Source organism: Chenopodium quinoa, unplaced genomic scaffold (assembly GCF_001683475.1).
Source record: "Chenopodium quinoa cultivar QQ74 unplaced genomic scaffold, ASM168347v1, whole genome shotgun sequence".
Taxonomy (NCBI): Eukaryota; Viridiplantae; Streptophyta; class Magnoliopsida; order Caryophyllales; family Amaranthaceae; genus Chenopodium; species Chenopodium quinoa.
In genome coordinates this window covers 3,847,445-3,875,269 of record NW_018745324.1, presented here as the reverse complement: position 1 = coordinate 3,875,269, position 27,825 = coordinate 3,847,445, and the positions used below count along the sequence as shown (strand labels likewise).

Genomic DNA, 27,825 nt, shown 5'->3' with positions numbered 1-27,825 from the left:
CTAAACAGCAGCCTAAAATGATAACAGTGTAAGTATCAAATAAGATGGTTGTCTAACAAAACACTTATTTATACATCGATATTATGGTACTGCTGTTTGCAATATAATGAGAAAAAAATTATAATAATAGCCTAACGCTGGAAAATAATTTGGATAGCAAAATAAGAGGAAAGAAAGGGGAGGGATATAGGAGGAAGGGGAAGGAAGAGAGTGTTTATTAAAGAGAGAAAAAATGGACCCGTCCTCTCCCTTCTCCCTCACCTTCTTTCCTCCAACCCCTTATCCTGTTATCCATACATGGGAACTTATTCGTGTCAATCTAACTCATCAAGTTTGACTTCATATTGTTCGCCTGTTGAAAGTATTTTTACAGCCACTGTACTTCTTTCCCACTCAGATTTTCCGATCAATATTAAGCGCTGAGCATTTATTCGTGCAGCTCGTTTAAATACCCTGAAAAATGTAGTAGGAATCAACACTCAGCAACTTAAGAATTTGAAACACTTCCCAAACCTTCAACTATCAATTTCTGATTCATTATGAAGAATAAAAATGACAGCCATTAAACAAATCAAAGTAATTGCTTACCACTTCATTGGCTTGCTCTCCAATACCAAATCAACACTCTGACCTTTTCCTCTAAGAGTAGAAGCAACTAATGCTGCCACACCTTGAAGGTCAGGATCAAGTGAGCATATTATGTTGTTGACCTCTAGGCCAATTTCTGGAAGAAGGCTTTTCTCCTTGAGCAGCTGAACAAAATAACCAGGGCACAACATGAAGGCAGTCAAATTGTGAAAAAAGTTGATGCTGGGAGATAGTAACCATAATATGGGCCAAGGGCTTTAAGACGTAAACAGGTTAACCTGTTTTAGGATTAAAAGTTGATATATAAGCGACAAATATAATAGTTACCAAAACACGGTAATTAAAAAACCTTAACATTACATTTTGGTGCCAGGAAGAAAGAGTGAAATGCAATTAACCACAAGTACCTGCAATCAAATTTTGCAGACCCTTGCTGAAGGTGGAAAATGTGGTCGTGTCTACCAAAATTCTATTATGCATGGTTTAAAAACAGACTGCCAAAATAGGGTAGTTTGAAAGAAAAGTTAAATAAAGTAAAATTATTAGTAAAAACAATGAGGGAGAAAACTGGAAGTATATACTCTCAATTCTATCTTCCCATTCAACACCCAGATCAACATGTATAGAGGTGAAATGGGTTGTTCTAATTTCGGGTCAATTCATTGCCATATCGGGGTGATGAATCACTCAATTGGTTCGGTTGTTGGTCAAGTGGGTAAATGTGATAATCAATCATTACTTAGTAATTACTTTAGATATGGTTGGGTCAAATTTTGATTTGCCAAAGTTGGGTTGATTTCAGGAATTCAGGTACAGGCTGGGGTTTTAAGTCAAGTAAGTGGGAGTTAGGCTAGGACAGTTTGGAAAACCTTGTTAGTAAAATCCCCTTAATTTAATTTGCAAATAATAAACAGCCAAACAAGCAATACCAGATATTGGACTGCAGCTAGTATACAGCTACTTTATATGAACTCTAGCAATGTCTGTAAATAAATTATCAAATCAACAAAATCACAAGGAAAATGCTTACTTCCATAATGACTGCATCACCAAATCCAAAACCGCAGGCTGGAACATCATCACCTCCGAATGTAGATAGCAGTCTATCATAACGTCCTCCACCACAAATGGCTCGTAACTTTCCCTTTCTATCAAAGCCCTGAATGATAGAAAAATAAAAGGTTTTTTCAAGGAACTCCACTGCAGATGAAATAATAATACTACTTAATATGAAGAAAAACATCAGTTGGCTGACTGGGGTCATAGGTGGTATATGTGCACAAGAAAATTGCAACCCACTGCTGCTTACATTACTTACCAACAAGAAATCAATAACTCATTAATCCCTCAAGAAATCACCTGAACCAACTTTCATGGGAGTTACACTGTTCAAAACTTCAAATGCCATTTGTTATGTTCATGATCACCTTAATGTGCTGATTAATTGAACTAGGCATATACCAGACCTGTATTACTGCATATCTCATTATCAATGAGCATTTTGGTTCTACTATGCACCTCAATTCTAATTTAGACTTAAGATATTCTATGTATCAATGACACTATTCAAACAAGTCATTTACAATCTTTACATAGCCTAATTTTGGCCAGAATTTGCCCTTATTTTGTGTAATTTTACCATAAAGCATAGAAGTCAAATTTATGCATCCTTTTCCACCGGTATAATCCTATAAGAAGAGTGAAATCAACAAGCTATGACCCTACACTAGTTACTCAGCAGTAGAATTTACTGCTACTAGTTCCTACCTACAGCACATTCGTGCAGAAAATATGCCCTTACTTCAATACAAGATTGAGACCTTACTGCCTTAGCCAACAGCTTTGCATTAGTATATTGTACATGCTCTTACTTATTAAACTCGATATCTGAAGGAAAAGACCAGTCACAATCCTCAAATCACATCCAAATCAAGAACAAAATCAATCAATTGTACATTTTGAGACAAGTGAAGTAGTTGCAAACATAGAGGGAAAAAAATTTCACATCAACTATTATGTGTAAGTAAAGGCAAAGCCACAGAACTTGAAAGGTTCACAAATTCAATCAATTGTCCAAAGAAATAAAATTGACCAAATTATATTGGAGCATATATATTTAGCAAATGGGCAACGATATGGCAACAAAGGCGGAAATATCTAAAGAAAGCAAGACACTAAAAAATTACAAGTTCTACATAAATGGAAACAAAGATAATGTTTATTAAAATTATAGAGTCAATAAGAACCAAATACAGCACATACCTCAAACACAATGCCAGTATAATAGGCCAGACCACGGACAATGGATGCATCAAACTGGATCCATTTAGAATAACCAAATTTCTCAGCAACAGCAAAAAGTTGTTTAACTTCACAAACAACTTGACCAGAAGTTCCAAGTTTCTCTGCATTTATCATGAGCAGTGTCACAAAGGCATAATATACAATCATCCTATAATAAAGCCACGATATATACATAAAATTTATCAGGATTCAGAAATGTTAAATATCTAATCCATGGAAATTGACATTCCAGGTTGCCAAACCCATATGATGGCTAATGCTTCCTCCCGGCAATCCAAATTATCCAACTTAATCACCCTACCTGTATCAAAAATTGGATGATCCAAATTGATCTAAACATAAACATGACTTAAATCAATATATGTCCCATAATAAGCTGACCCAAAATTGACCCAACACAACTGGACAACCTCCTTATTTGAAAACGACCTGACCTGAACTGGAACAAACCATTTTCAACCAATTCATAAATTTCTTCTTAACTATAAATTTTGTTATTACGAGCACTTTAAATTTCCTTTTTTTCTTGATTTAATTTCCTCTCCTCAAGGTTTTATCTTATATCTTTTACACAGCTCAAAATTATACTACCTCTGTCTTCATTAGCTCTATTCACTTTCTGTCTTCATATGTATTTCTTAGTTCTGGTCACTTTTTTTTTTTTTTACCTTTTTGAGGGGATTTTACTCTTTTTTACTGCACTCCATTTATGTCAACATTTTATTCATATTTTATCATCTTCCATACCAATTTTTGTGACCCACTTATATTTGATAATTATCATACTCTCTATCTTTTTCTTCCTAAAAGCTAAAGTACCCACATGGGTGGTCCCCTTTTGAGTTCACCTTAGTTTCTGTTGCGATTGTAACTACTCATGAAAATGGAGGTTGTAAAGTATTACACACCGTGTAAGTATGGGATCAAGTAAAATTTCAAAATCAATATACATGATTTGGTAGTTTCAGGATTTCTTTGCAATTGGTTGATCACATTTTCTTTACATATTGTAAATCTATTTTGGGATATTTCTAGGACATTTATTTTTACAGTACCTATTTGCATGGATCATATAATCATGCTCTGAGTAATTTAAGACTGTTGCAGGACCAATGAAGCATAATTCAAGGTATGAGTATCTGACTAATATTCTAAGGAGTACAACTTAAACATTAAATCAATACTTTCAATAGCCCTAATAAGGAGACAAAACCTTTACATATATAGTCATACAGGTGGCTAACCTTCCAACTTCGTTAAAGACTTGATAGAAAGGACCTCCAGCAGTTCCTTGATTGCTTCATCAGACATTCCAATAGACTTCAACTCTTTCTTTATCTCATCAAGAGGGATTTTTTCAAGCTGTTTATCAAATTTTACAAAGAAGGAACATAAGCATGAAAACTCATAATTTGGAAAATCAAATAAGTTAAATTCCTAAAATTCTTACATACGACACAAGACTGGATCCCTTATTAGGCAATAAGCAAAGCAACATTGGTATCATTTAAAATCAATCTTCACAAATCATGAAATTTGTTTGAATAAAAAACAATAGTCCTTTTTTTTAAATGTTACAGTTTTGAATGCATGGAATTTTAGGAGACTTTAATACAATAAGTTGTTAGTGGGGTAGGTAGGATAATAAAAATTTGTAAGAAAAGATAGTGGAGTTATTATTTTATGGAAAATTTGCAAATTACGCCATTTACAGTTCGTATTTTGCAAATTGCAGCCATTTAAAAAAAAATTGCAAATTGCAGCCCAAAAGTTCGTATAAATTGTAAATTGTAGCCCGATTCAACTTTTTCATTGGTTTACATGTTGAAAAATCTTCGGTTAAGGTTTTAGGGGTCATTTTAGTCCTTAGAGAACCGAATTGAGCTCGGAATTAGCAAAAAAATAACGTAAGTGTCTCATTTTTACAATTTCCCACAAATCCATACATTTTTGTTACGCAAAACGAGGCACTTGCGTTATTTTTGAGCCCCTAAGGGCTAAAATAGCCCGTAAAACCTTGATCGAAGATTTTTTGAGATGTAAACCGATAAAACAGTTAAATCAGGCTGCAATTTACAATTTATACGAACTTTTGTGCTGCAATTTGCAAAATACGAACTTTAAATGGCTGTAATTTGCAAATTTTCCTTATTTTATTGATAAGTAAAGGGATGTGAGAGGGAGTGAAGAGTTGAGGACCATTAAAGGAGTGAGAAATGATAAAGTTAGAAAGAATGGGGACCATTGGTGGGTGACGTTATATTATTAAAATGTAAGAGATTTCCAAAAGAGGAAGTGTGTCATTTAAAAAATATAAAAACCGAATAAGGCAAGTGTAGCATTTAAACAAAAAAAAATTACGGGAGTACAATAAAACAGCGTACATCATTGATTGAAAAAAAATATAACTTTCAAATGATGTAAATAAATTTATAAACACCAGAGTGCAAGGTGCACCTAAAGGTATTTTTGGCTCATTACTTTAAGAAATTTGCTTTATTCATTTTAAAATCTAAAAATGAGCGAAAACATATCAAATGAACAAAAAACTACTCTTGGGTGCACCTATTTCTATGTGCACTGGGGTGTATATAAAAGGTGTTGCAAATGATCTTACTAGCTATTATAATTTAATTTTGGAAATTTATGCATAAATTATTTGTTAGTACATGATTATATGTAATAACTCCTCTAAGTAATATTGTTACAAGGAAATTAACTTAGAAAAGAATATTTCCTTTGTTCTCTTTCAATACACTTCCATAATATAGAAGTTTTTTTTAGTTGCAACGTTACTAATTTTAGTAAGTTTTCCCCACCAAAATACCAAACTAACCTTACTCACTTTTCATAACTGTCCTTATTATGTCCAATTAAATTTTTTATTTACTCCTATTTGGTGTATAAAAAGGCACGCCTAAGTGTTGAGGCGCTAGGCAATACAGCGCCTTTTTTTGCTCTAGGCAAGATGCATTCAAAGAAGCACATAGGCAAATTTCTTAAATTGTTTTATATTGTGCAGCTCACTTCAAAGAAGTGCACCAAAGGCACGCCTAGGCGCAGCAAGACCTTCATCGTGTCATTGCGCCATCAGTCTTTATAAATTGCTCCTATTACATCTAATCCCACCTACCATTATACATTATTCCCTTCATACAAAAATCACGCCTGTAGAATTTTCCACTCAAGATGGAGGTTACAAAAATACGCATGATAAGATGGTGTTTGATCTTAAATTGTTCAAAGAGCGACAGCAACCTTAATGAAGAAAGGGTTTGTATTAGGGAAATCGGAAAGCATATTTATCTACAATTTTTTGTTGATCTTTTTTTTTTCCCTTTTCTTTTTGCTCATCTATCACCATCATCATAGTCATTGATACCTCTAAGGTTCGATTTTCTCTCTTTTTTTTTAATGGTGACCTCGCCCGAAAGTGAGCGACGAAGGGGTAAGGAGATTAAGGGGCTAATCGTAGTTGCTAAAGAAGCGATGGGCTATTTAAGGTTTAAAATCCGAAACACTATTACAGTGTACATTTCTGTACTCCAATACACATCCAAGCACCCAAGTGCTCGTATGAGCATAGGGTCATGCAACCTATTTTAACGACCAATTGATTTGCTCTTTGTTTGTAGATAAATAAAATAGCCTTGAAAACCCTGTTTCAGAATGCCAACATTATTATCATTAAATTACTTTATGTTTATAAATGAGAGATAAACTAATGAAGTAATAGATCTTCAATGTTTAACTAGACTCACTTCACTAATTCAAGTATCTTTTCTTCTCAATTCTCTTGTTTCGTTTCTATGATATCTTTAATTATTGTATTTTTTTTGTTTATTTGAATATTTGATTATGGTATCTTGTTTGGAGTGAGGTTGAACCCTAATATAGTTTGATGTCATGAATTAATCCCAAATCTCTAATGTAATTTGTTTGTTATATTTCTTCACTAAAGTTGGTTTTATTATAATACTTCAACTAAAAAAAAAGTGTTTGATGAATGTAATTAGCTCACAACAAAAATATGGTTCTTGATTGACTTCAAAACTAAAAGTAGGGAGCATTGTTACAAAACTAGCTGAAAGAAGTTGATAGGAATTAAAATACAAAATTCAAAGTCTGTAATCAGCATGACTATAAAAGTAGGCATGATTGCATATTATAAGAATCAATTAATTAATAAAATAATTATTGTTACTAGTATAGGGCACATCTATCTCGTTGAATTTAAACTGGTTTTAAGGGGATAATTATGAATTACATTGATTTATATATGGGGATACTTATTTCTAGAACTTATATTCATAAATTTATTTTATTAACATAATTTACTCAACTCCTTATTTGATTCGACTAATTGTGATGATACCAACCAATTGTTTAAAAAAACCATACGCATGATCGACCTCAACTTGCAATGTTAAATAATTAAAAGAACTATTTAGCTTTTACTTTTGTTGGTTAGCGACAAGCTCATCAAGAAAACGTTGGTCCAAAAAAAGGCAGGTCAGAGATGAAAGGAAAATGATAACCACTCAGATCCAAGTTTTAAAAAAAAGCAATCCACTCGCAAAATAGTCATGCTAGGAAATAATTCTTCAACTGACCTTGTCAATAACAATACAAACTCTTCCAAATAATTCTTCTGGTAAATTGTAGCACCTCAAAACTTCCTGCAAAACCTGAATAGAAGGAATAGACTCAACATACATACTTTGAAAAAGTATAATAAACAACTACTAGTTAACATTAGAATAAGAAGATGATGTAATATAGAAGAGTGGACAGCTAAGGAGGAATTGCAGAGAAGACAAGAAAAATTGTTCCACGCTCATCTTCAGCAAATTCAGTCACAAGACAAGTCATAATATAAGAAACCACAACCAAAAAATGGAAAAATAACTGTCACAACTACTTTTCAGGCTTTGAAGAAAAAGAATTACATAAACAATAAACTCAGAATACATGATCTATAGAGGTTTTTATTGTAAAGAAAAGATAAATGTAATTCCAATCTTGCACAATGTCCAAACCAGGTCACTAAGTTACAAACAGATATAAAATTATCAGTAAGAAAAGGTTTTCAGGGATAAGTACATAAAAACCATCGACATAACATTGACAATAAGAACAATTAATTTGAAGCACATTAGAGAGGAGAAAGAACATTATAAAAACAGAAGTACTGAAAATTTAAAATGAGAGAGAATGCATCACTTGACAGCAAGGAGACCTCCATATAGGATAATGAGCACAAAATCACACTTTATATCTAGCCAAACAAGACAATCTTCATAAGCACCTCCTATCCTTCTTATTTCTATATTGCATGCAAATAACCTACAATTCTATAGAATCAAATATCACACTTTACACATAGCCAAACAAGACAATCTTCATAAACACCTTTTACCCATTTTACTTTTATATTGTAACAGTCCTTAATAAAATACAGTTGACTGCAACTGTACGAACCATATCACTTTAGATAACCTGTTTCACAAAATTCCATCACCTAATAAAAGAAAGATTTCAAATTTCCCATTTTGCAAAAGCTAAATATACATATTTGAAGAAATAAACCTATTTGGGTGCCAAATCCTTTAAACCACAATCATCAGTTTCACTTGGAATATCTCAATAGATTTCTCACAATCATAGCCTCCACTTCTTGCTACTCCCTCTGTTTTTTTTTTTTTTTTTTTTTAAGAGTTATGCTTTGATTGGCACAAAGCTTTAGATATATTAATTAGTTCAACTTTATAACTACTACTAATAAGCATAACTTACTATGCTTAGAAAGTTGCTTGCTTTGTACTTTCATAATACCAATTAACAATACTTCTATCCCCGCTCAGATATATGGTAGTTTTATGAAAAACCTAAAAAGCCCCTTATTGGATTTGAACCAATGACTAACACCTTCCCATGGCGTTGTTCTACCACTGAGTTAAAAGGGCCTTTTAGCAAATACTCGAATATAATAAGATGTAAGTGGGGTTGTTGGGGTATTAAAAAATTATAAGAAAAGAAAGTGGGTTTCTTTTATTGTAAAGTAAGGGATGTAAGAGGGAAAGAATAACAAAAAAGTAATAGTGGGTTTAAGTAGGGATCATAAGTGAGAAGAGAATTAAAATTAAATGAAGTAGGTTGCCAAAAAAAAAGGAATTGTACAACTTGTATTATTTAAAATAAAAAGGAAAATTTTTAAATTACCACCCAAAAATATATCTATTTTCAAAATAACCACCCGTTTAATTTTTTATTTTATTTTACCACCCCTTAAATTAAAAACTACTCAGATTATGTTATAGACTAATTCGGAAATGTAATTTAGACAAGAAAATGTAAACTAAGGCTGAATGCTTGAGTACTTGATTGATTGAAGATTGAATTACAAGGGATAGACATAACTTGAGGTTATGAATCTCATAGTAGCTTTAGGCCACAACTCTCATGTGTTTACTCTCAATTTTCTGGATATCCTTCTAATGGGACTTACTACCTTACATATACTCAAGCTAAAGATATACATGTGATTTACTAAGCTAAGAATGGAAATTTGCTTCTAATGACATTGTTAAAGCAACTTGGTTTCTTTCCCTGAACTCTCTTAATTAACTTTGTCCTGGAGCTTCTTGTCCTTGATTATCTTTGACCCTTGCTGCCCCTGTTTGGCGCGCCTTGAGTACACCAAAAGTGGTGGTTGACTTGGCTCTTTGACCTGGTTGACCCACTCCATTACATCACTCCCCCCTTTGAGTTTCACCTTGTCCTCAAGGTGGAAGGAAGGAAAACGCAAACTGACTGCGTCGAACTCTTCCCATGTGGCTTCACAATCGGGCAACCCTTTCCATGTGAGCAGTACTTCCAGCACCATCACCGAGTTCTTTTTGACCAGGCGCACATCGAGGAGCCCAGGTGGCTCAACCATCAATTCTAGGTCGGGGGAAAGCTGCTGCGGAATGGTGGGCTGACTTGGGAGGCTGCCAAGTGCTCTCTTCAACTGTGAGATATGAAACACTGGGTGTATTTTGCAATCACTGGGTAATTTCAATTTGTAAGCGACCCTGCCAATTTGCTCTATTACCTCAAAGGGCCCGTAGAATCTTGCAGCCAATTTCTCAAAAGGTCTTCTAGCGAGAGACTTCTGTCTATACGGTTGCAGCTTGAGGAATACCCGCTCCCCAACTTCGAATTTTTCCTCCCTTCTCAGTTTATCCGCGTTAACCTTCATCACTTGCTGGGCACGGTTCAAATTCATCCGTAACTCTTCTAAGATCCCATCTCTCTCTTGCAAGCCCTCCTCATGCTGACCATGGTTTGGCCCGCACCCAAACGCCACAGCTTCGGAGGATCACGATCGTACACCACCTTAAATGGTGTCATCTTGGTCGAGGTATGCAGCGAGGTGTTGTAGGAATATTCCGCCCAAGGTAGCCAGCGAGCCCAATTTTGCGGTTGTTCAGCGATGAAGCATCTCAGGTATGTCTCGAGGCTTTTGTTTACCACCTCGGTCTGCCCGTCGGTTTGTGGGTGGTAGGCCGTGCTTCGCCGTAGATGTGTTCCTTGCAACCTGAAAAGTTCCCTCCAAAAGATACTCATAAAAACACTATCACGGTCAGAAACAATTGAGGCCGGAAACCCATGGAGGCGAACAACCTCCCTCACAAAGGCGTCGGCCACTTTGAGGGCGTTGAAAGGGTGCCTTAGCCCAATAAAGTGGGCGTATTTCGAGAGACAATCCACCACTACTAGCACCGAGTTTACCCCACGAGACAAAGGCAACCCCTCCACGAAATCCATGGAAATATCCTCCACCGGCCTCGGAAATTGGGAGGGGTTGAAGCAACCCGAGAGGACTCTTGGTGATGGCCTTATTCCTCTGACACACATCGCATTCTCGCACAAACCTTCCGACATCTTTCCGCATGCCTGCCGAGAACCAGTCGGCGGCGAGCCGGAAATATGATTTTATCTCGCCGTCGTGGCCACTCGTAGGAGTGCTGTGGTATTCCTTCAATAGCAGGGGAATGTACTTCGCGGAAGAAGGCAGAACTACTCTGTTCTTATAAAATAATCTGGACCCTTCTAAGTGGTAGCCTTTTGGGCCCTCTTGTCTTTCCTTCAAGCCCACTACAATCTGGCCCAAACCCTTGTCACTCTCCAATTCCTCTTCCAGCTCAGCCCAATCCACAAAGCAAGAGTGGATCATTGACCCAAATTCTAACACATCCTCTTCCTTCTTTCCTTCGAGCCTTTTCAGTGAGGATGTCAACCGAGCTTCACCTTTACGGGATAGTGCATCGGCCACCCTATTCGCGGCGCCAGGTTTGTAATTGATGGTAAAATCGAACCCCACCAATTTTCTCAACCACCGTTGGTATTCCCCTCCGACCTCCCTCTGCTCCGCGAGATACCGCAAGCTGTGTTGATCGCTTCGAATTTCGAAATGGCAACCGAGCAAGTAATGGCGCCACCTAGTCACTGCCAAAGCAATTGCCATTAATTTTTTTCGTAAATGGACCTTCCTCTAGCCCGGATTCCCACCATCTTACTGTAAAAAGCAACCGGTCGACCATTTTGCATCAGAACCGCACCAAGACCGAACCCGGAAGCGTCGGTTTCAACTACAAAAACCTCGCTGAAATTTGGAACCACCAACACTGGGGGCGGTGGTAATCGCCGTCTTCAACCTTTGGAAGGTTGTTGCAGCTTCTTCTGACCACCCGAAACAGTCTTTCTTCAGTTGGGCGGTAAGAGGGTTGGCTATGTGAGCGTAACGGGATATGAATTTCCGATAGTAACCGGTTAACCCCAAAAAACCCCGTAGCTCTCTTAGATTCCGTGGTGTTTCCCACTCAAGAATGCATTGAATTTTTTCTTTATCCATGGCGACCCCTTGCTCGGAAATGACGTGCCCCAAATATGCAATCTCCCTCTTGCCAAATTCACACTTTTTAAAATTGGCATATAATTGATTTTCCATTAAATTTTGCAAAACCAATTTCAAATGACGCTTGTGCTCCTCCTCGGCTTTACTATACACCAAAATATCGTCAAAGAAAACAAGCACGAATTTCCTCAAGTAAGGCCGGAAGACTTCATTCATGAGTGATTGGAAGGTTGTCGGGGCATTAGTGAGCCCAAATGGCATGACCAAAAACTCATAATGGCCCTCGTGGGTTCGGAACGCCGTTTTATGAGTATCTCCCGGCTTGACCCGAATTTGATGATAGCCCGATTTTAAATCGAGCTTGGAAAAAATCGTTGCCCCATGCAACTCATCTAATAACTCCTCAATTACCGGAATCGGATATTTATCCGGGACCGTTTCTTTGTTGAGCGCTCGGTAATCGACACAAAATCGCCAAGACCAGTCTTTTTTCTTGACTAGCAAAACCGGACTTGAAAACGGGCTTGATGAAGGCCTGATGATGCCGGACTCGAGCATTTCCCGCATGAGCCTCTCGATCTCATCTTTCTGAATTTGGGGATATCTATAAGGCCTAACACTAATTGGGTTGGCCCCATCCTTTAGCACAATAGAGTGCTCATGGCCTCTACTTGGGGGTAGCCCGTTGGGCATTTGAAAAACCCCTTGAAACTGGCCCAATATTTCCTCCAAGAAGACGGGTGGGCCGGCTGGGATTGGGCCCAACTTCTCTTCCTCTAAATTGTTGTACTAAACCCAATACCCCTTTTTCTCCCTCTTTAACACCTTCATCATGGCCTTGAGTGAAATTTGTGATTTTTCAAGGGTCGGGTCTCCGGTGAGGGTTATCGGAACTCCATCCATGGTGAATTTCATGACATGGGTCCGCCAATTAGTAACCACGGCCCCCAACTTCTCAAGCCATTGGACTCCTAAAATCACCTCGGCACTACCTAATGTGAGTGGGAAAAAATCTTCGGTTATGGAGAGTCCCCCTTGTAGCTCCACCTTGACTCCTTTACAAACACCCCTTCCCCGAATGGTGTCCCCGTTTCCTAGGGATACGGCAAACTCCCCGCCTTGAGTAACGGGGATAGCCACTTGCTCCACCGAGAAATTATGCGTAACTACTACTTCTTGCCCTTTAACTACACCCCTCATCTTCATGGTTTTTGGGTTGTGAATCCCGATCACCGAACACAAGGACATCGTTCCAACGTCCTCCGAGGGAAGGTCATTTTCCGTCTCCGGTTCCTCATCCTCCAACTCGCCTTCCCATTCCGCCACGATCAACACACTAAGCTCCTTCCTCTTACGACGGTGGCCCACACCCCACCTCTCATCACACCTAAAACACAACCCCTTCGCTCTCCTTTCCGCCAATTCTCCATCGGTCAAACGCCTTGTACCACCCGTAGAATTCTGACTTGGGCCTCGATATGTCCGGCCCATGTTCACGGAGCCCTGAGACTCTGGGGCCTTGGGCCACGATTTGGGCGGACCACTGCTGCTAGCAACCCATATGAAGCTATTAACCCTCCTTTGCTCACACTTGGGCTGCTGTGATTTGGGCTAGAATTCGTTGGCCCAACCACCAAGCCCCCCTTCCAATTACTAAGAGGCTTCTTACCTTGCTGGACACGATTTTTTTCCTCAATTCTTCCAGCCATTAAATGGCTTTTTCAAGGGTGGGAGGGTTAAGGAGTATTAACTCGGTTTTGACCTCTCTACTCAGCCCATTTATGAACTGCCCGAGCATCAGACTTTCCGGCACATCCTCTAGTGGCGCCGCCATCTCAATAAACCTTCGCTGGTACTCCGCCACGGTCCCCGAGCCCTCTTGTGACACCGCCAACCATTGTTCGTGAAGCGTTCCCGAATGCGAGGGTCGAAACTCGTTCAACACCCGTTGTTTGAGGTCCGGCCACCCGTAGAACAGTCGCCGCTTCTGCTCCCACTGAAACCACTTTAAGGCGGCCCCATCCATCGCGACCACTGCGGCTTCCATCTTCTCCTTCTCCGTTAGTTTGTAAAATTCAAAGTACATCTCGGCCCTAGCCGTCCAGTTATCCGGTTCCACCCCGGCGAAAAGGGCATTTCCAATTTACGGTGTTTCCAGTGGCCATAACCACCGCCACCACCTCCTCCGCCGCCCTCATCGGCACTTCTCCAGTCGCCGCCACGCCATCCACTATTGTCGGGAGGGTGCCACCCAGGGTCGTCGTATGGCCTCCCCGGTGACGTTCGCACTCCCTCCAACTCGGGTTGAGTGTTGTTCTCCCCTATTAAGGGCAGACCCAACGGCTGGGGTGTTGGTTGCGGTTGGCGAGGTTGCGTCGCCACCTTCTCCACCTGTTCCTGCAACTTCGTGATCTTGGCGCGGTCGATTGCGGCCTGGGTGTCCACCGTGACCCGAAAACGGTCAAGGCGGTCATCCATTTTCTCGACGGTGGTTTTCAATAATTCCTCCGTCTTCTTCCGCTCTTCTGCTATGTTCCGTCTCTCCTCCTCCATGGCCACCTTAACCGCCGCTGTCACTGCCTGTGATATGTTGTCGTCGGGAGTTTGCAATTTCTCGACAAGCGTTGCCAACTGAGTTTTCAGGGTCAGCCAGTGTACCCTCCATGACATCCATCCTCTGTGAAAGATTTTCCTCCTTTTTTTTTTTAATTTAGGGTACGGGGTAGTGGTTCCCGGTCGCCGGCGGCCGCAGGACCACCGCTCTGATACCAAGTTGTTATAGACTAATTCGGAAATGTAATTTAGACAAGAAAATGTAAACTAAGGTTGAATGCTTGAGTACTTGATTGATTGAAGATTGAATTACAAGGGATGGACATAACTTGAGGTTATAAATCTCATAGTAGCTTTAGGCCACAACTCTCATGTGTTTACTCTCAATTTTCTGGATATCCTTCTAATGGGACTTACTAACTTACATATACTCAAGCTAAAGAGATACATGTGATTTACTAAGCTAAGAATGGAAATTTGCTTCTAATGACATTGTTAAAGCAACTTGGTTTCTTTCCCTGAACTCTCTTAATTAACTTTGTCCTGGAGCTTCTTGTCCTTGATTATCTTTGACCCTTGTTGCCCCTGTTTGGCGCGCCTTGAGTACACCAAAAGTGGTGGTTGACTTGGCTCTTTGACCCGGTTGACCCACTCCATTACAGATTACCACCCATTTTAAAATTCCAGTGGATTAATGTTTTGAGGACCTACCCAACGACTAGTAACGGCTATGTCTAAGCATTACAATCAGTCATGTCTTCACTCCACCTCCCCCTTAAACCAGTTTATTGAGTACAAGATAACCTAAAATCAAAAGAAAAAAAAAAAAACCAAGAGCTAGCTGCCTGAATTGCCACTACCACTGATCATCTTTTTCCTATCACCACTAAGAGTCGTTAGGTGGGGCCCACAAAAGAAAAATCCATCGAAATTTTGAAATGGGTGGTAATCGGAGTAGTTTTTAAATTTAAGGGGTGGTAACATAAAATAAAAAATTAAACGGGTGGTTATTTTGAAAATGGATACATTTTTGGGTGGTAATTTAAAAAATTTCTAAATAAAAAAATAATAATAATAAAATGGCCGCAAAAGGAAAATATAGCACTTATAAAAAACCGGAGGAAGTATTATGTTTCCCCCTAAATATTCACATAATCAACATAATGACTGGATAACCCTACAAAATTATTAATCAAACAAGCATGATCTTTGCTGTATAAAAATGTAAAACATTAAACCTTTTAATATTTTATACAGGAAAATAAAATCAAGCCTGATCAAACATGTCAGCATACATTTTTTTTTTTAAGAAGTAAAGGCAGTAAAAAAGATCGAGGTTCATAAGTGAATGAATACCTCATGAAAAGCAGTTCATACCTTCCTGCTCGAAACCTTGAATCCAACATCTGCCTCTGTTATCCCTAGTCTCTTGAAGAAGGTGACTATAGCAGAAATAAGCTCCGCCTCAGCCTATTGCATGAAATTATAATTTAAAATTCAGCGAGAGGAAGCAGGATTCTACCAAATACATACGTCATAGCCAAAGATCAGACAAAAGACATAGTTTTGACGATGGAACTTGCAGGAGACATAGCATGAATCAATTGAATTGAAACAACTTTTGAAATAAATGGATTATCCTGGAAAAGAATGAGATGTCTAATAAAATTATTATCAGATTACCAGGGTTAGTGTTCTTTAAGCCTTTTACCAGTACAAATATCATGAGCACAATGAGATTTATGTATCAAACCAAACAAATAGCAGTAAATAATAAAAATTACGTAGATAGATTATTGAGGGTATTCTGCAGGTATTTTAAGATAGGACCTCCACCAGCTTAGGATAGATGGCATTAAAGGTGCCATATCCTATAATTTTATTGATGATATATGATGGCCCAATTTGAACTTTACAAAATCATAGCAAATGGTCCGCTAACGCACACATACACTTTAATATATCATGATCAAAACAGTATGGTAACTTAAGGATATGTAGACAGTATAAGGAAATCAAACAAAAGGAACAAAAGCAAGCACAGTTCTAATTCTCCATATCACATAAAACCTCACAGGCTTAAGAACCTGTTCTTTTCTGAAATAAAGTATTTTGGTCTGATTATATTAAGGTAGTCTGGCAGGTCTGAATATTTATCTTTATGATGTATTGGTCCAACTAAACTTAAACTGTATACCAACACTAATGTATAACAAAGAAACATTACCAAGTAAGAACTTAGATTTATCATAATCTTAATTTTCAAAGGTGTGAGGCACACTGAGGTGCAAAGGGTCCCTACTTCCTAGAGCTTAGGCACACAGTGTAGGCAAGCGCCTCTCAAAGAAGAGGCACACCTTTTTTCTTGATATAATTTTTCATTAAAAAACCAACTAGAGAGGGGGATAAAATAGTAAATACAATTAAATGAAGGTCCTCATGAAAGATAGAGAAGAGGGGGAGCTAGGGAGGGGTTCACATGACTTTTAGCAGTCGACTCGCTGTTTTAGAGAAAGCGGGGCACATAACTAGATGAGAGTGATTGAAAGACACAATAAAGAGGGGGGGGGGGGGAAGAGGAGACAAAAGTACTTTATAATTGACTTAATGGTGAAGCTTCCAAATCAAATAGATCTAAAAAAAAGAATAGAGAAGAAGCAAAAGACAGATCAAGACAAGAAAAAGACAGATTGAAGAGAAAAGAAGAATGAAGCAGAAAGTAGGTGAGAAAAGAAATATGAAAAGAGAAGAAACAAGAAACAAGAGATTACATACTTCTGATCAATAGGATGTTAGTCACCAAGAAAGTTACAATTGAAAATTGAACTTAGGATTTTGAGGAATTGTTGTTTTCTGACTTTTCTCTTTCCTCTAATCTTTGCAGACTAGTTTTGACCATTGAGAGGTAGTAAATACGTCACATGATAATTTTTAAATTTTGAAGTTTACAGAAATCTGCCACATCACCCACCTTACACCAGAAATGAGAGAGGCATTGTGCCTTGCACCTAGGCTAAGGCGCTTTGGGGTAGGAAATGCTCCATGGCACACAAATGAACGTGCCTTCAGCATGCTTTTAAATCTAATGTCCTCTCAATGTGCACTTTCCAAATATGTAGATTTCATCAACATCCCAAAATGATTTTTTTGCAATATTCACAAACCGCACCTTAACAAATGTTAGTATGTAAGAAGTTGATGGGTTTATCTTAATGTATATTTTCAAAGTACTAACCTTTTTATAATTTTTACTTATAGATTTTAAGGATATTGATAGTCAAATGTGCATCGGCAAAATTTGTACCGTCAAAGAGATACAAGTAATCTGTGCTAGGGTGTGTAATTTTGATTAGTGAATATTTTTTCACTGATCCAAATCTACGCTAGTCACAAGAATAACAATAAGTTTATGAAACAAGTTGAAGAATACAAGATCTAAAATATCAAATGCTAAGTCTCTACAACAAAGTAGATTAATATGTAATAAGAATACGTTCAAGCATGGTGCAACTAATCAATGAACAATTTACTACTAAATCTCTCCAATGAAAAATTCAAAGGGCTCTAATTTTATCACTTCACTCACTACCTTTGGTACCACTTTACTTACTTTTTCCAAAGAAAACTTAAAATAATAGGATCCCCACTCGCACCTCTCAAAAATAATTCATACTCTTTCCACTATATGAGTCGATTGTTTTTCTGTAAAAACATGCAACAGTCAAACTAGTGCAACTAATCCGCGATGAGGGAGTAATAAATCACTAAGTAAATATTACAAAAACACAGGAATTTGCAGAAGTAATGCACACACCATAACTTCAGGCACACCAATAATATCCATATTCCACTGGTAATGTTCACGGCGACGACCTCTAGTCATTCTTTCATAACGCCAACATTGTCCAATAGCAAACCATTTCAATGGCAAGGATGCGGATTTTCTGGACAGAAAAAAACATGGGGATCAAATTGTGGCTGGTGTACCTGGACACAAAAATCATAATAATAAACAAACTAATTAAACAATTTTCATTTGATTACCAGCTCTAAGCACAAGCCAAAGTGAACAATGAAATAGGCATTGGACAAACCAATAAAAATAATTGAACACTATTCCATGACAACATGACCAAAAGCTCCAAAATGGCAAGTTAAGTACCCTTTCTGTAATACTAGCCTTGCCAATGATGGAGTAAGTTCTGGCCTCAATGCAACCCGGCGATTTCCTCGATCCTCAAAACAATATAACTGCAAAACACAGATTTCAGTCAGTCTTCCGTGAACAAATTGCAGCGACCAAGTAACAATTAAAGGAAAAATATGCAAAGCGGAGGTTAGAAGAAGATGGAGATTGAAGAGGATAATATTAGCATCAATTCTCTAGCTTTCCAAAAGAAATCGGTAGAGTTAGAGGATTACTTAAAGAACTACAAGGAATGTGGACATGAAATAACAAAACAAAAAAAAAGTGTTTTTCCCCTCACTTTCCTGAAAGACCCCACACCCTAGACAGACCTATGGCTGTTGAAGACTCGTTGGCTTCCTTCCAGCACTGGTGAGCCTGGTTTTCCACCGCATTTCCCAACCAAACCATTAAGTTTGAAATGGTTTAAGCTTCTTTCCTCTCTTTTATGTCAGGCATTGTTAGTGTTTGTTGTAATTGAGTTTGTTGCTTCTTTCATTGTTTGGCACAGTTTGAGGCTATATAGTGCCTGCTAGCCTTGTTAATATGTTTCAATTGGAGGATGATCTTCGGTTTGCTCCCATCTTAACCAAAGAATTTGATAGATGAAATGACAGAGGTTGAGTTGTATGAAAACTTTGAATTTAACCATAGAAAAATTGCCAGGATAATCCGAACTTTGCCTCATTCACCCAAAATAATCCCACCTTTCGATTATTTTTTAATAACCCAACCTTTAATGTCAATCTGCTTTAAATGGTCCTAAACGGTCATTTAACTTGCTATAGCAAGTTACATGACATGTGTCGGCATCGGCATCTGATTGGTCTAAAAATAAAAAAATATAAATATTTTTTATTAAATAAAAAATATTAAACTTAATTAATTAACAAAATTTATAAAAAAAAATATTAAAAAATCAACCCCACCAGCCCAACCACCCTCTACGGCTGATCACTCCCACTCGCCCGACCCCCTGCCCCCCCCCCCATTGGAGCGTCACGCCGACCGCCATCCCCCTCCCCCTTGAATCGCCTACTTCCCACCCCTGCACCACTAACCAGCCTCGAAATAATCCTTCCCTGTCCCGATCTCGACCTCCCTCCCATTCCCCCCACGTTTCCAGCCCCTCCCTTTCCCTTATCCCTTTTCAGGCCTTATCCCTTTCCCCTTGCCACAATTTCAGCCCCCTCCCCCCCCCCCAACTCCTCGATTTCGGTCACCTTCTCCTACTACTGACGGAAGGGGGTAGGGGCGGCGACCAACAGGCTTACGGCCAGTCTGGGACGATGGTCTGGTTCAGCAAGGCTGCTGTCTGGGACGGCGGGATGATGGTGGGGCGGGGTGGCTGGTTGTTGTTTTAATTTTTAGTTATTATTTTTTAAAAAAATTTATTATTTTTAAAAACGTTAGTTTTAAAATAGTTAATTATTGTTAATTAGTAATAATCATTGCTTTAAAAAAAAAATTAAATTAAAAGTTATTTTTGACCAATCACATTGGACACATGTAAATTTAAATTAATTAAACATAAATTACCTATTCAACCGGTTACAGATCACTTGGGATCATAAGTGGATTGGTATTAAAGGTCAGATTATTAAAAAATAATTAAAATGTGGGATTATTTTGGGCGGATGAGGCAAAAGTTGGATTATTCTGGGCAATTTTTCCTTTAACCATAAAGTTTTTGAATGCTACCAAGGGTGAACACAAAGAATCTGTTATGGCCTGATGTATTGCAAGGTCATTGTGAATGGCAAGGAAATGTTTGCTATGGTTCATACAGGTGCTACCACAACATTCGTGTGTGCATTGTGTTTATACTATTGTGTTATAGTTTATACTCCAAGTGTTAGGCTGGTTAGTAGGTTCTAATGCCATCACAATAAAATTAAATAATCTGTTGTTGCCATAAAAGTTGCTCAAAGTCATCAAATCACCAAAAAGTCAAAAACAAATCATACAGTCTACTTCACCATCACATAATTCAGCCAAAAAAAAAAAACATACAATTTAAAGCAATGAACTTAAAAAAAATACAATAAATAAATACAGTTCATTTGATTTCACCATCATACCTGGTCCCTGATTTCTTCTCCAGCTTTCCTAATAAACAATGCCTCTGATTCCAACACCGGAAAATCAACCTCTTCAAAACCAAACAAATGCGACACCTACAATTGCAAATTAATGAAAACAAAATTCCACAAATTCATTGGAAAAACATTCAAAAATTCAGCTAAGAAAACCTCTCTGAAATTCTGAAACAACCAGCTTCGCAACCGCATATCCTCAGGAGGAAAATCTCTTGTTCCTTTGGGAGGATTTATATCGATTTTCTGCGGCGTTTGGGCAATCATAGAAGGCATAATTCCGCCAGTACGTCCGGCATTCTGAGAGTTCAAATTTTCTGTTCCAATTGATGAGGATGATAGCGAAGACAAACATCGGGTTCCGATAGAGAAGCAATGTTTGCGACGAGAGCCGAGGAGAAAGAATGTAGGCCCGTCCCTAAGGCAGGGCAGCGAAAAGAGGTCTAATTTCATACTTCAATCCTAACATTAAAGGGTGTTGCAATACATTAGCAACCAAATTTCATTCAATTATCTCGAAAAATCACATAATTTTAGGATTCGATAATCAAATTAGGTTCATAATTTTGATTCATAGCTCAATCCTAACATTAAAGGGTTTTGCAACACATTAGCAACCAAATTTCATTCAATCATCTCGAAAAACCACATAATTTTAGGATTCAATAATCAAATTAGGCTCATTATTTTGATTTATGGTTTCATAATCTTAGAATTTAGAACCAATAGTTGAGATTTCGAACCCTACCCTTAACTAAATTAGATTGTGAAATTGATATGATGATAACAAGAACAAATAACTTACCCCAGAAGCAGCTTCAATGGCGGATACAAGTATAGAAGGCTTCAACGGAGAACGTCAACTGTGCTTCAATGGATAACTGAGAGATAGGTCCAACGAGAATAAAAGTCCTGACCCGCTACAATTATAAATGGATTAGATCCGTCTAATAAATAAATGGGGCGGGTCTTTAAAATGAGCGTCTAATTATAAGGGGTTAAAGTAAATCTTATTAGCTAAATATTGTAGGACATCTCCGAATCAAGATGTAACTCTTGTAATTTTATATGATCCAGCTGACTTTATTCGGGATGTAATATTGGAGGATAAGCCTCCCTAACTATCTTGTTGACTTCTACTTTCTTTTAATATCATGCCCCCGGCTTTGCATTAAAAAAAAAAAGTAAATCTATTTTAAAAAGTGTTTACTAGTATTTTCATTTATGCTTCCACTAGATTAAACCCCGTGCAATGCACGATTGTTAAATAATTCTAATGACAATAAATTTTATCAAAAATAATGGATATAAATATTATAAATAGACTTAGTAATATTTTTTTTTTTTTTTGAAGGAATAGACTTAGTAATAAAAAGTATGAAATATTGTGAAAGAAATTAATTAAACATGTAATAGTCTTAATGGGCAATTTGATATTTAAGGACATTTATTTTAGATTTTATTTATACAAACTAGAAGTCATAATTTAATTAAAATAAGTTTTTTTTTTTAGAAAGTGGTTTGGGAGGGAAAACTTTTTATAATATTTTGCCAAGTGTTCTCTAAGTTTTGCCTTTAGTATAATGTAATTGATGATTCTAATGACAATAAATTTTACCAAAAATAATGGATATAAATATTATAAATAGACTTAGTAATATTTTTTATTTTTTTTAAGGAATAGACTTAGTAATAAAAAGTATGAAATATTGTGAAAGAAATTAATTAAACATGTAATAGTTATAATGGGCAATTTGATATTTAAGGACATTTATTTTAGATTTTATTTAAACTAACTAAAAGTCATAATTTAATTAAAATAAGTTTTTTTTAGTAAGTGGTTTGGGAGGGAAAAATTTTTATAATATTTTGTCAAGTGTTCTCTAAGTTTCGCCTTTAGTATAATCTAATTGATTGATGATTCTAATGACAATAAATTTTACCAAAAATAATGTATATAAATATTATAAATAGACTTAGTAATATTTTTTTTTTTTTTGAAGGAATAGACTTAGTAATAAAAAGTATGAAATATTGTGAAAGGAATTAATTAAACATGTAATAGTTATAATGGGCAATTTGATATTTAAGGATATTTATTTTAGATTTTATTTATACAAACTAAAATTCATAATTTAATTAAAATAAGTTTTTTTTAGTAAGTGGTTTGGGAGGAAAAACTTTTTATAATATTTTGCCAAGTGTTCTCTAAGTTTCGCCTTTAGTATGATGTAATTGATTGATGATTCTAATGACAATAAATTTTCCCAAAAATAATGGATATAAATATTATAAATAGACTTAGTAATTTTTTTTTTTTTTGAAGGAATAGACTTAGTAATAAAAAGTATGAAATATTGTGAAAGAAATTAATTAAACATGTAATAGTTATAATGGGCAATTTGATATTTAAGGACATTTATTTTAGATTTTATTTATACAAACTAAAAGTCATAATTTAATTAAAATAAGTTTTTTTAGTAAGTGGTTTGGGAGGAAAAACTTTTTATAATATTTTGCCAAGTGTTCTCTAAGTTTCGTCTTTAGTATAATGTAATTGATTGATTGATGATTCTAATAACAATAAATTTTACCAAAAATAATGGATATAAATATTATAAATAGACTTAGTAATATTTTTTTTTTTGAAGGAATAGACTTAGTAATAAAAAGTATGAAATATTGTGAAAGAAATTAATTAAACATGTAATAGTTATAATGGGCAATTTGATATTTAAGGACATTTATTTTAGATTTTATTTAAACAAACTAAAAGTCATAATTTAATTAAAATAAGTTTTTTTTTTAGTAAGTGGTTTGGGATGGAAAACTTTTTATAATATTTTGCCAAGTGTTCCCTAAGTTTCGTCTTTAGTATAATGTAATTGATTGTTGATTCTAATGACAATAAATTTTACCAAAAATAATGGATATAAATATTATAAATAGACTTAGTAATATTTTTTTTTTTTTTTGAAGGAATAGACTTAGTAATAAAAAGTATGAAATATTGTGAAAGAAATTAATTAAACATGTAATAGTTATAATGGGCAATTTGATATTTAAGGACATTTATTTTAGATTTTATTTATACAAACTAAAAGTCATAATTTAATTAAAATAAGTTTTTTTTAGTAAGTGGTTTGGGAGGGAAAACTTTTTATAATATTTTGCCAAGTGTTCTCTAAGCTTCGCCTTTAGTATAATATAATTGATTTCTCAAAAAATTGTTTGCAATTTTTATTTTTTTAGTAATTATAACAAGTTTACTAACAAAAAAAAAAAGTAAAGTAATACCTCCGTTACAGGTTATGTGCAACGATTAGACATTTTCCTTCTCTGCTTTATGTCAAATCGTTGCACATAACCTGTAACAGAGGTAGTAATATAACCATATAAGTTACTATAGGCATAAAAAGTCCTTACACAACACCAACTAAGACCATTAACGACATTTACCTTTAGGCCCTATTATGTTCACCTTATTTCCATTTATTTCAAGGTTAGTAAGTTCATATAACTTCAGATAAGAGTTAATAAGTTCAGATAAGATAATTTCAGGAAAAACAAGTTGAGATAAGTTGTGATAAGGGTTAAAAAGGACTACCCAATTTAATTTATAACTAAAATAAGTTCTAACAAGGCAAATAAGTTAAGATAAGATCAGATAAGATCAAATAAGTTCAAATAAGTAAAAATCAGGTATAGAACGCACTTAAGTTATTACAATGAGTGTGAACGTAAATAAGGCTTACCAACTCACATTTAAACATGCGATGGGACCATTGATGAAATTGGGGAAGCTGTTGAGGGATGCCATTTTTTTAATTTTCTTTTCTATTTTTTGACTTGTTATTTCTTTATGTAACAAGTCCTAAATTAGTAGGTGTAATATCCGTATATTTTATGATTTTACAAATTATAAAATTAGAGTTGTGTACTATAAAATTTTATTTTCTTATCTTATTTGATAGAATTTATATCTCTAACCCTACATTATTATTTTATTTAAAAAAAAAAAGTAAAGCAGCCGAAGCCAGCGTTTTCTTGTTCTTGTGTGCGTCGGATTCATCAACCAAACCCAAAATTATTTCCTAAGTTTTGTTTCATTCACCAATCTCCATTAGCTTATTTATTGAATCGTAAAGAAAGCCCACAAGATGTTTGTATAATGAAGGCGAGGAATTGTGACGTCAGTCAATCTACTTCTTTCTTTCAATATAGTAGTTGATAGTATTTCGTAGAAAGGTAATCACACCATCAACCTTTATATCATTTGTTTATAATTTGATTGTATTATTTATTATATATAATCACACAAACTTCTTTGGAGATATTTGATTAAATTGATTGTATTGTTTATTATATGTAATCACACTATCTCAATATTTCGAAGTGGTTTGATAGTAATTTGGTTGTATTGTTTATTATGTGTAATCACACTATCTCAATATTATGTGTAATCACACGATTTTAATTTGTTTAGAGTTAATTGATTATATAATTTATTTTGTTTAATCATATCATATTTTGTTGTTTAATTATACTACAATCATGTTTGTAATTTATGTATTTGATGGTCTGCGACTTTGTGGAATTGAATGAATATTGATATATTCCGTATATGATTTTCATGTACAATTTAGTTTATGTGGCTTTATTTGATGTAACCTTTTGCTCTCTGGTAGTCTACTAGCATAATTGTATTGAGGCATTGTGTTTGAATATATAGTATCATATTTGAGGTTTTAGATTAGAGTTGTTAATATTATTTTTGGGTTGAGAATTAATTAATTTTGGGAATTAGTTTTATTGCCCTAAGAGTTGAGATATTTATGAATCGAATTGTTATGTTATTTGGAAACCTGTGCCATTATTGAGATATTATAAATTAATTTGCGAATAATTATTTGATCGACTTATGAGATCAAAAGGTTGAGCGTTATTATTTTGTTTTTTGTTTGAGGCTAGGCATTATAGACCTTAGTCCTAGGCATGTTGGTAAGGAGATAATAATCCTGAGTTAAGAATGAGGTACAATCTTTATTATTTATTTTTGGGAAATTCTCTTTGGTGAACTCCAACTTTTTAATTTTCCAAGTGGTAAACATTCTTAAATTTTATTATCAATGGTAGACCTAAAATTTTATACTAAGTCAAATATAACACTAATCATAAATTTTAACTAAATATTTAACCATAGTTAGCTTTTTTTTTAACATTTATTTTAGAAATATTTTTTATAATAAAAAAAATCCTCCCCTCACCGACAGCAACCACACCACCACCCATTACCCCCGTCGGCGGCCAGAGGATTTACTCGGTGCCGGCGGTACACTTCTGACCCAAAGCCCGATCGCCCAGCCCCTCCCCTTCCCCTAAACCACCTATTGAAATCCCAAATACACCACCAATGCACCACTCCTCCAACCACCAGCGCTCCACTCTGCATCTCCAACAACAAAACCACCAACTGCTACTGCTACCCACCAAATGCCTAACCATTTTCACAGCCGCAACAAAATCGCAGCCCAATACCACCAATCGCAACCACAATTCCCACCAATCTCAACCGCAATTCGCAAAGCACCCCTATTCGCAGCCACAATCACAACCAATGAGGAATTTGCGGGCATCGTTTGTGGGTGGTGTGTTTGCGAATAGAAGAGGAGTAGCAGTAGAAGCGCTAATTTCAATGGTGTTGCGGGCTGGTGCTGGGGTTGGTGGTTGTTGAAATCGGGGAGGAAAAGAGAGGGGTGGCAAGAAATGGGAGGAGAAGGGAAAGGGTGGCCAGAATTAGGAAGGGGAAGGGAGTTAGTGGTCGGAATCGGGGAGGGGAAGGAAGAGAGAAGGTAGGGCGGGGGAGATATCAGGATGGGAGAAAGAGAGAAGGTGGGGCGGGGGAGGTTAGGCGTCGCTGGACAAGGAGGGGGAGGTCGGGAGTCGTCGGCGCTGGGGGAGGTCGGGTGTCTCCGGCAGAGGAATGGCCGCCGGTAGGGGATCAGAGGGGTTGCCGCCTACTAGTGGCTAGCTAGGTTGGGTGGGGGAGGGGTTTGGTTTTTTTTTTTTTTTTTTAAAAAAAAATTACTTTTATAATTATTTAATCATTAAAAAAATAACTAACTAACCATAGTTTAGGATTTTTATTAAAATAACACTTATCAATGGTAATCAAAATTTTAGGTTTACCATTGATAATAAAATTTAAGAATGTTTACCACTTGGAAAACAAAAAAATTGGGGTTCACCAAAGAAAATTTCCCTTTATTTTTCTATGGTCCCCTACAGTGGGATTGACCCATATGTGGTCTAGTTTAAGGTGTTTTTCTGGTTATGAGAGTATTCAAGTTTTTATACTTGTAGGTTTGTTATTTGAATTACCCATGTCCAAGGCTAGATATAGAATAAAGAACATGGCAGACTTATGGGATGTATGAGTTAATTGAGTAAATGATCATATTTATTCGAGGTTGAGGCAGACAAAGGTTATTTTCAGAGTACAATGTGTAATGTAGTTTTTAACTACATTGTTTAATTGACCTAGTAATGTTAATTATTATATTATTCTTTGTATTATAATATGTGGTGATTACTCAACTTTTGCTGACGTGTGTGTTTGTTTGTTATGCTACTTGTGTTTACTGCCATGTCTTTTTCTTATGGTGGCCCTACGACGATCTATTTTGGAATTTGTCCTTAATGGTGAGCAGTCAAGATTGTTTGAACAGGTTGATCAAGTGATCGTAGCTAAAGGAGCTAAAGGAGCTCAAGTGATCGATTAGTGTTTTCATATCGAGTTTGTAAAGTTGCATAAATAGCTGACTTAGATTTATTGGGTTGTAACTGTTGAGATTTTTGTAAGCCTTAACACTTGACAAGTTGTTGAGTGTGGCGGTAATACCTCCGATTTAGGTGTATGCTTCCGCAATTATATTCAAAGGTTGTCTATTGTCTCTTATTTCTTACTACCTCTGTTAATTTTTATGTGCAACTTTGGGATATTATTTGTGAGATATAAAATATTCCAAAGTTGCACATAAAAATTAACGGAGGTAGTATTTATTATTAGTTAGTACATCGAAAGAAAATAGTATTAGTTGCCCCTTACTACTTTGGTCATGTATCAATTATATAAGAACAAACAATACCAATTATTTTGAATCGGAGGGAGTATTTTTGTTCATAAAAAAAACGAC

General features: G+C 36.1%; 1 protein-coding gene and 1 long non-coding RNA gene across 2 annotated transcripts; one reads left to right on the top strand and one right to left on the bottom strand.

Annotated features, from left to right (window-relative positions):
* Positions 1 to 33: 33 nt before the first annotated feature.
* On the bottom strand, positions 34 to 21,572 carry LOC110712639 (histidine--tRNA ligase, chloroplastic/mitochondrial-like). Its single transcript, XM_021891109.1, has 12 exons — positions 21,435 to 21,572; positions 20,786 to 21,091; positions 20,615 to 20,710; positions 18,510 to 18,598; positions 18,162 to 18,291; positions 15,725 to 15,817; positions 7,506 to 7,580; positions 4,137 to 4,254; positions 2,851 to 2,993; positions 1,619 to 1,747; positions 589 to 752; positions 34 to 453 (listed from the first exon to the last, which is right to left on the bottom strand). Exons 2-12 carry the CDS (start codon positions 21,080 to 21,082, stop codon positions 315 to 317), a joined length of 1,473 nt encoding a protein of 490 aa, XP_021746801.1. The 5' UTR covers positions 21,083 to 21,091; positions 21,435 to 21,572; the 3' UTR covers positions 34 to 314.
* A 2,806-nt stretch (positions 21,573 to 24,378) lies between these two features.
* On the top strand, positions 24,379 to 27,558 carry LOC110712731. Its single transcript, XR_002509686.1, has 2 exons — positions 24,379 to 24,877; positions 27,340 to 27,558. It is a non-coding gene; the product is annotated as an uncharacterized LOC110712731 (long non-coding RNA).
* Positions 27,559 to 27,825: the final 267 nt, after the last annotated feature.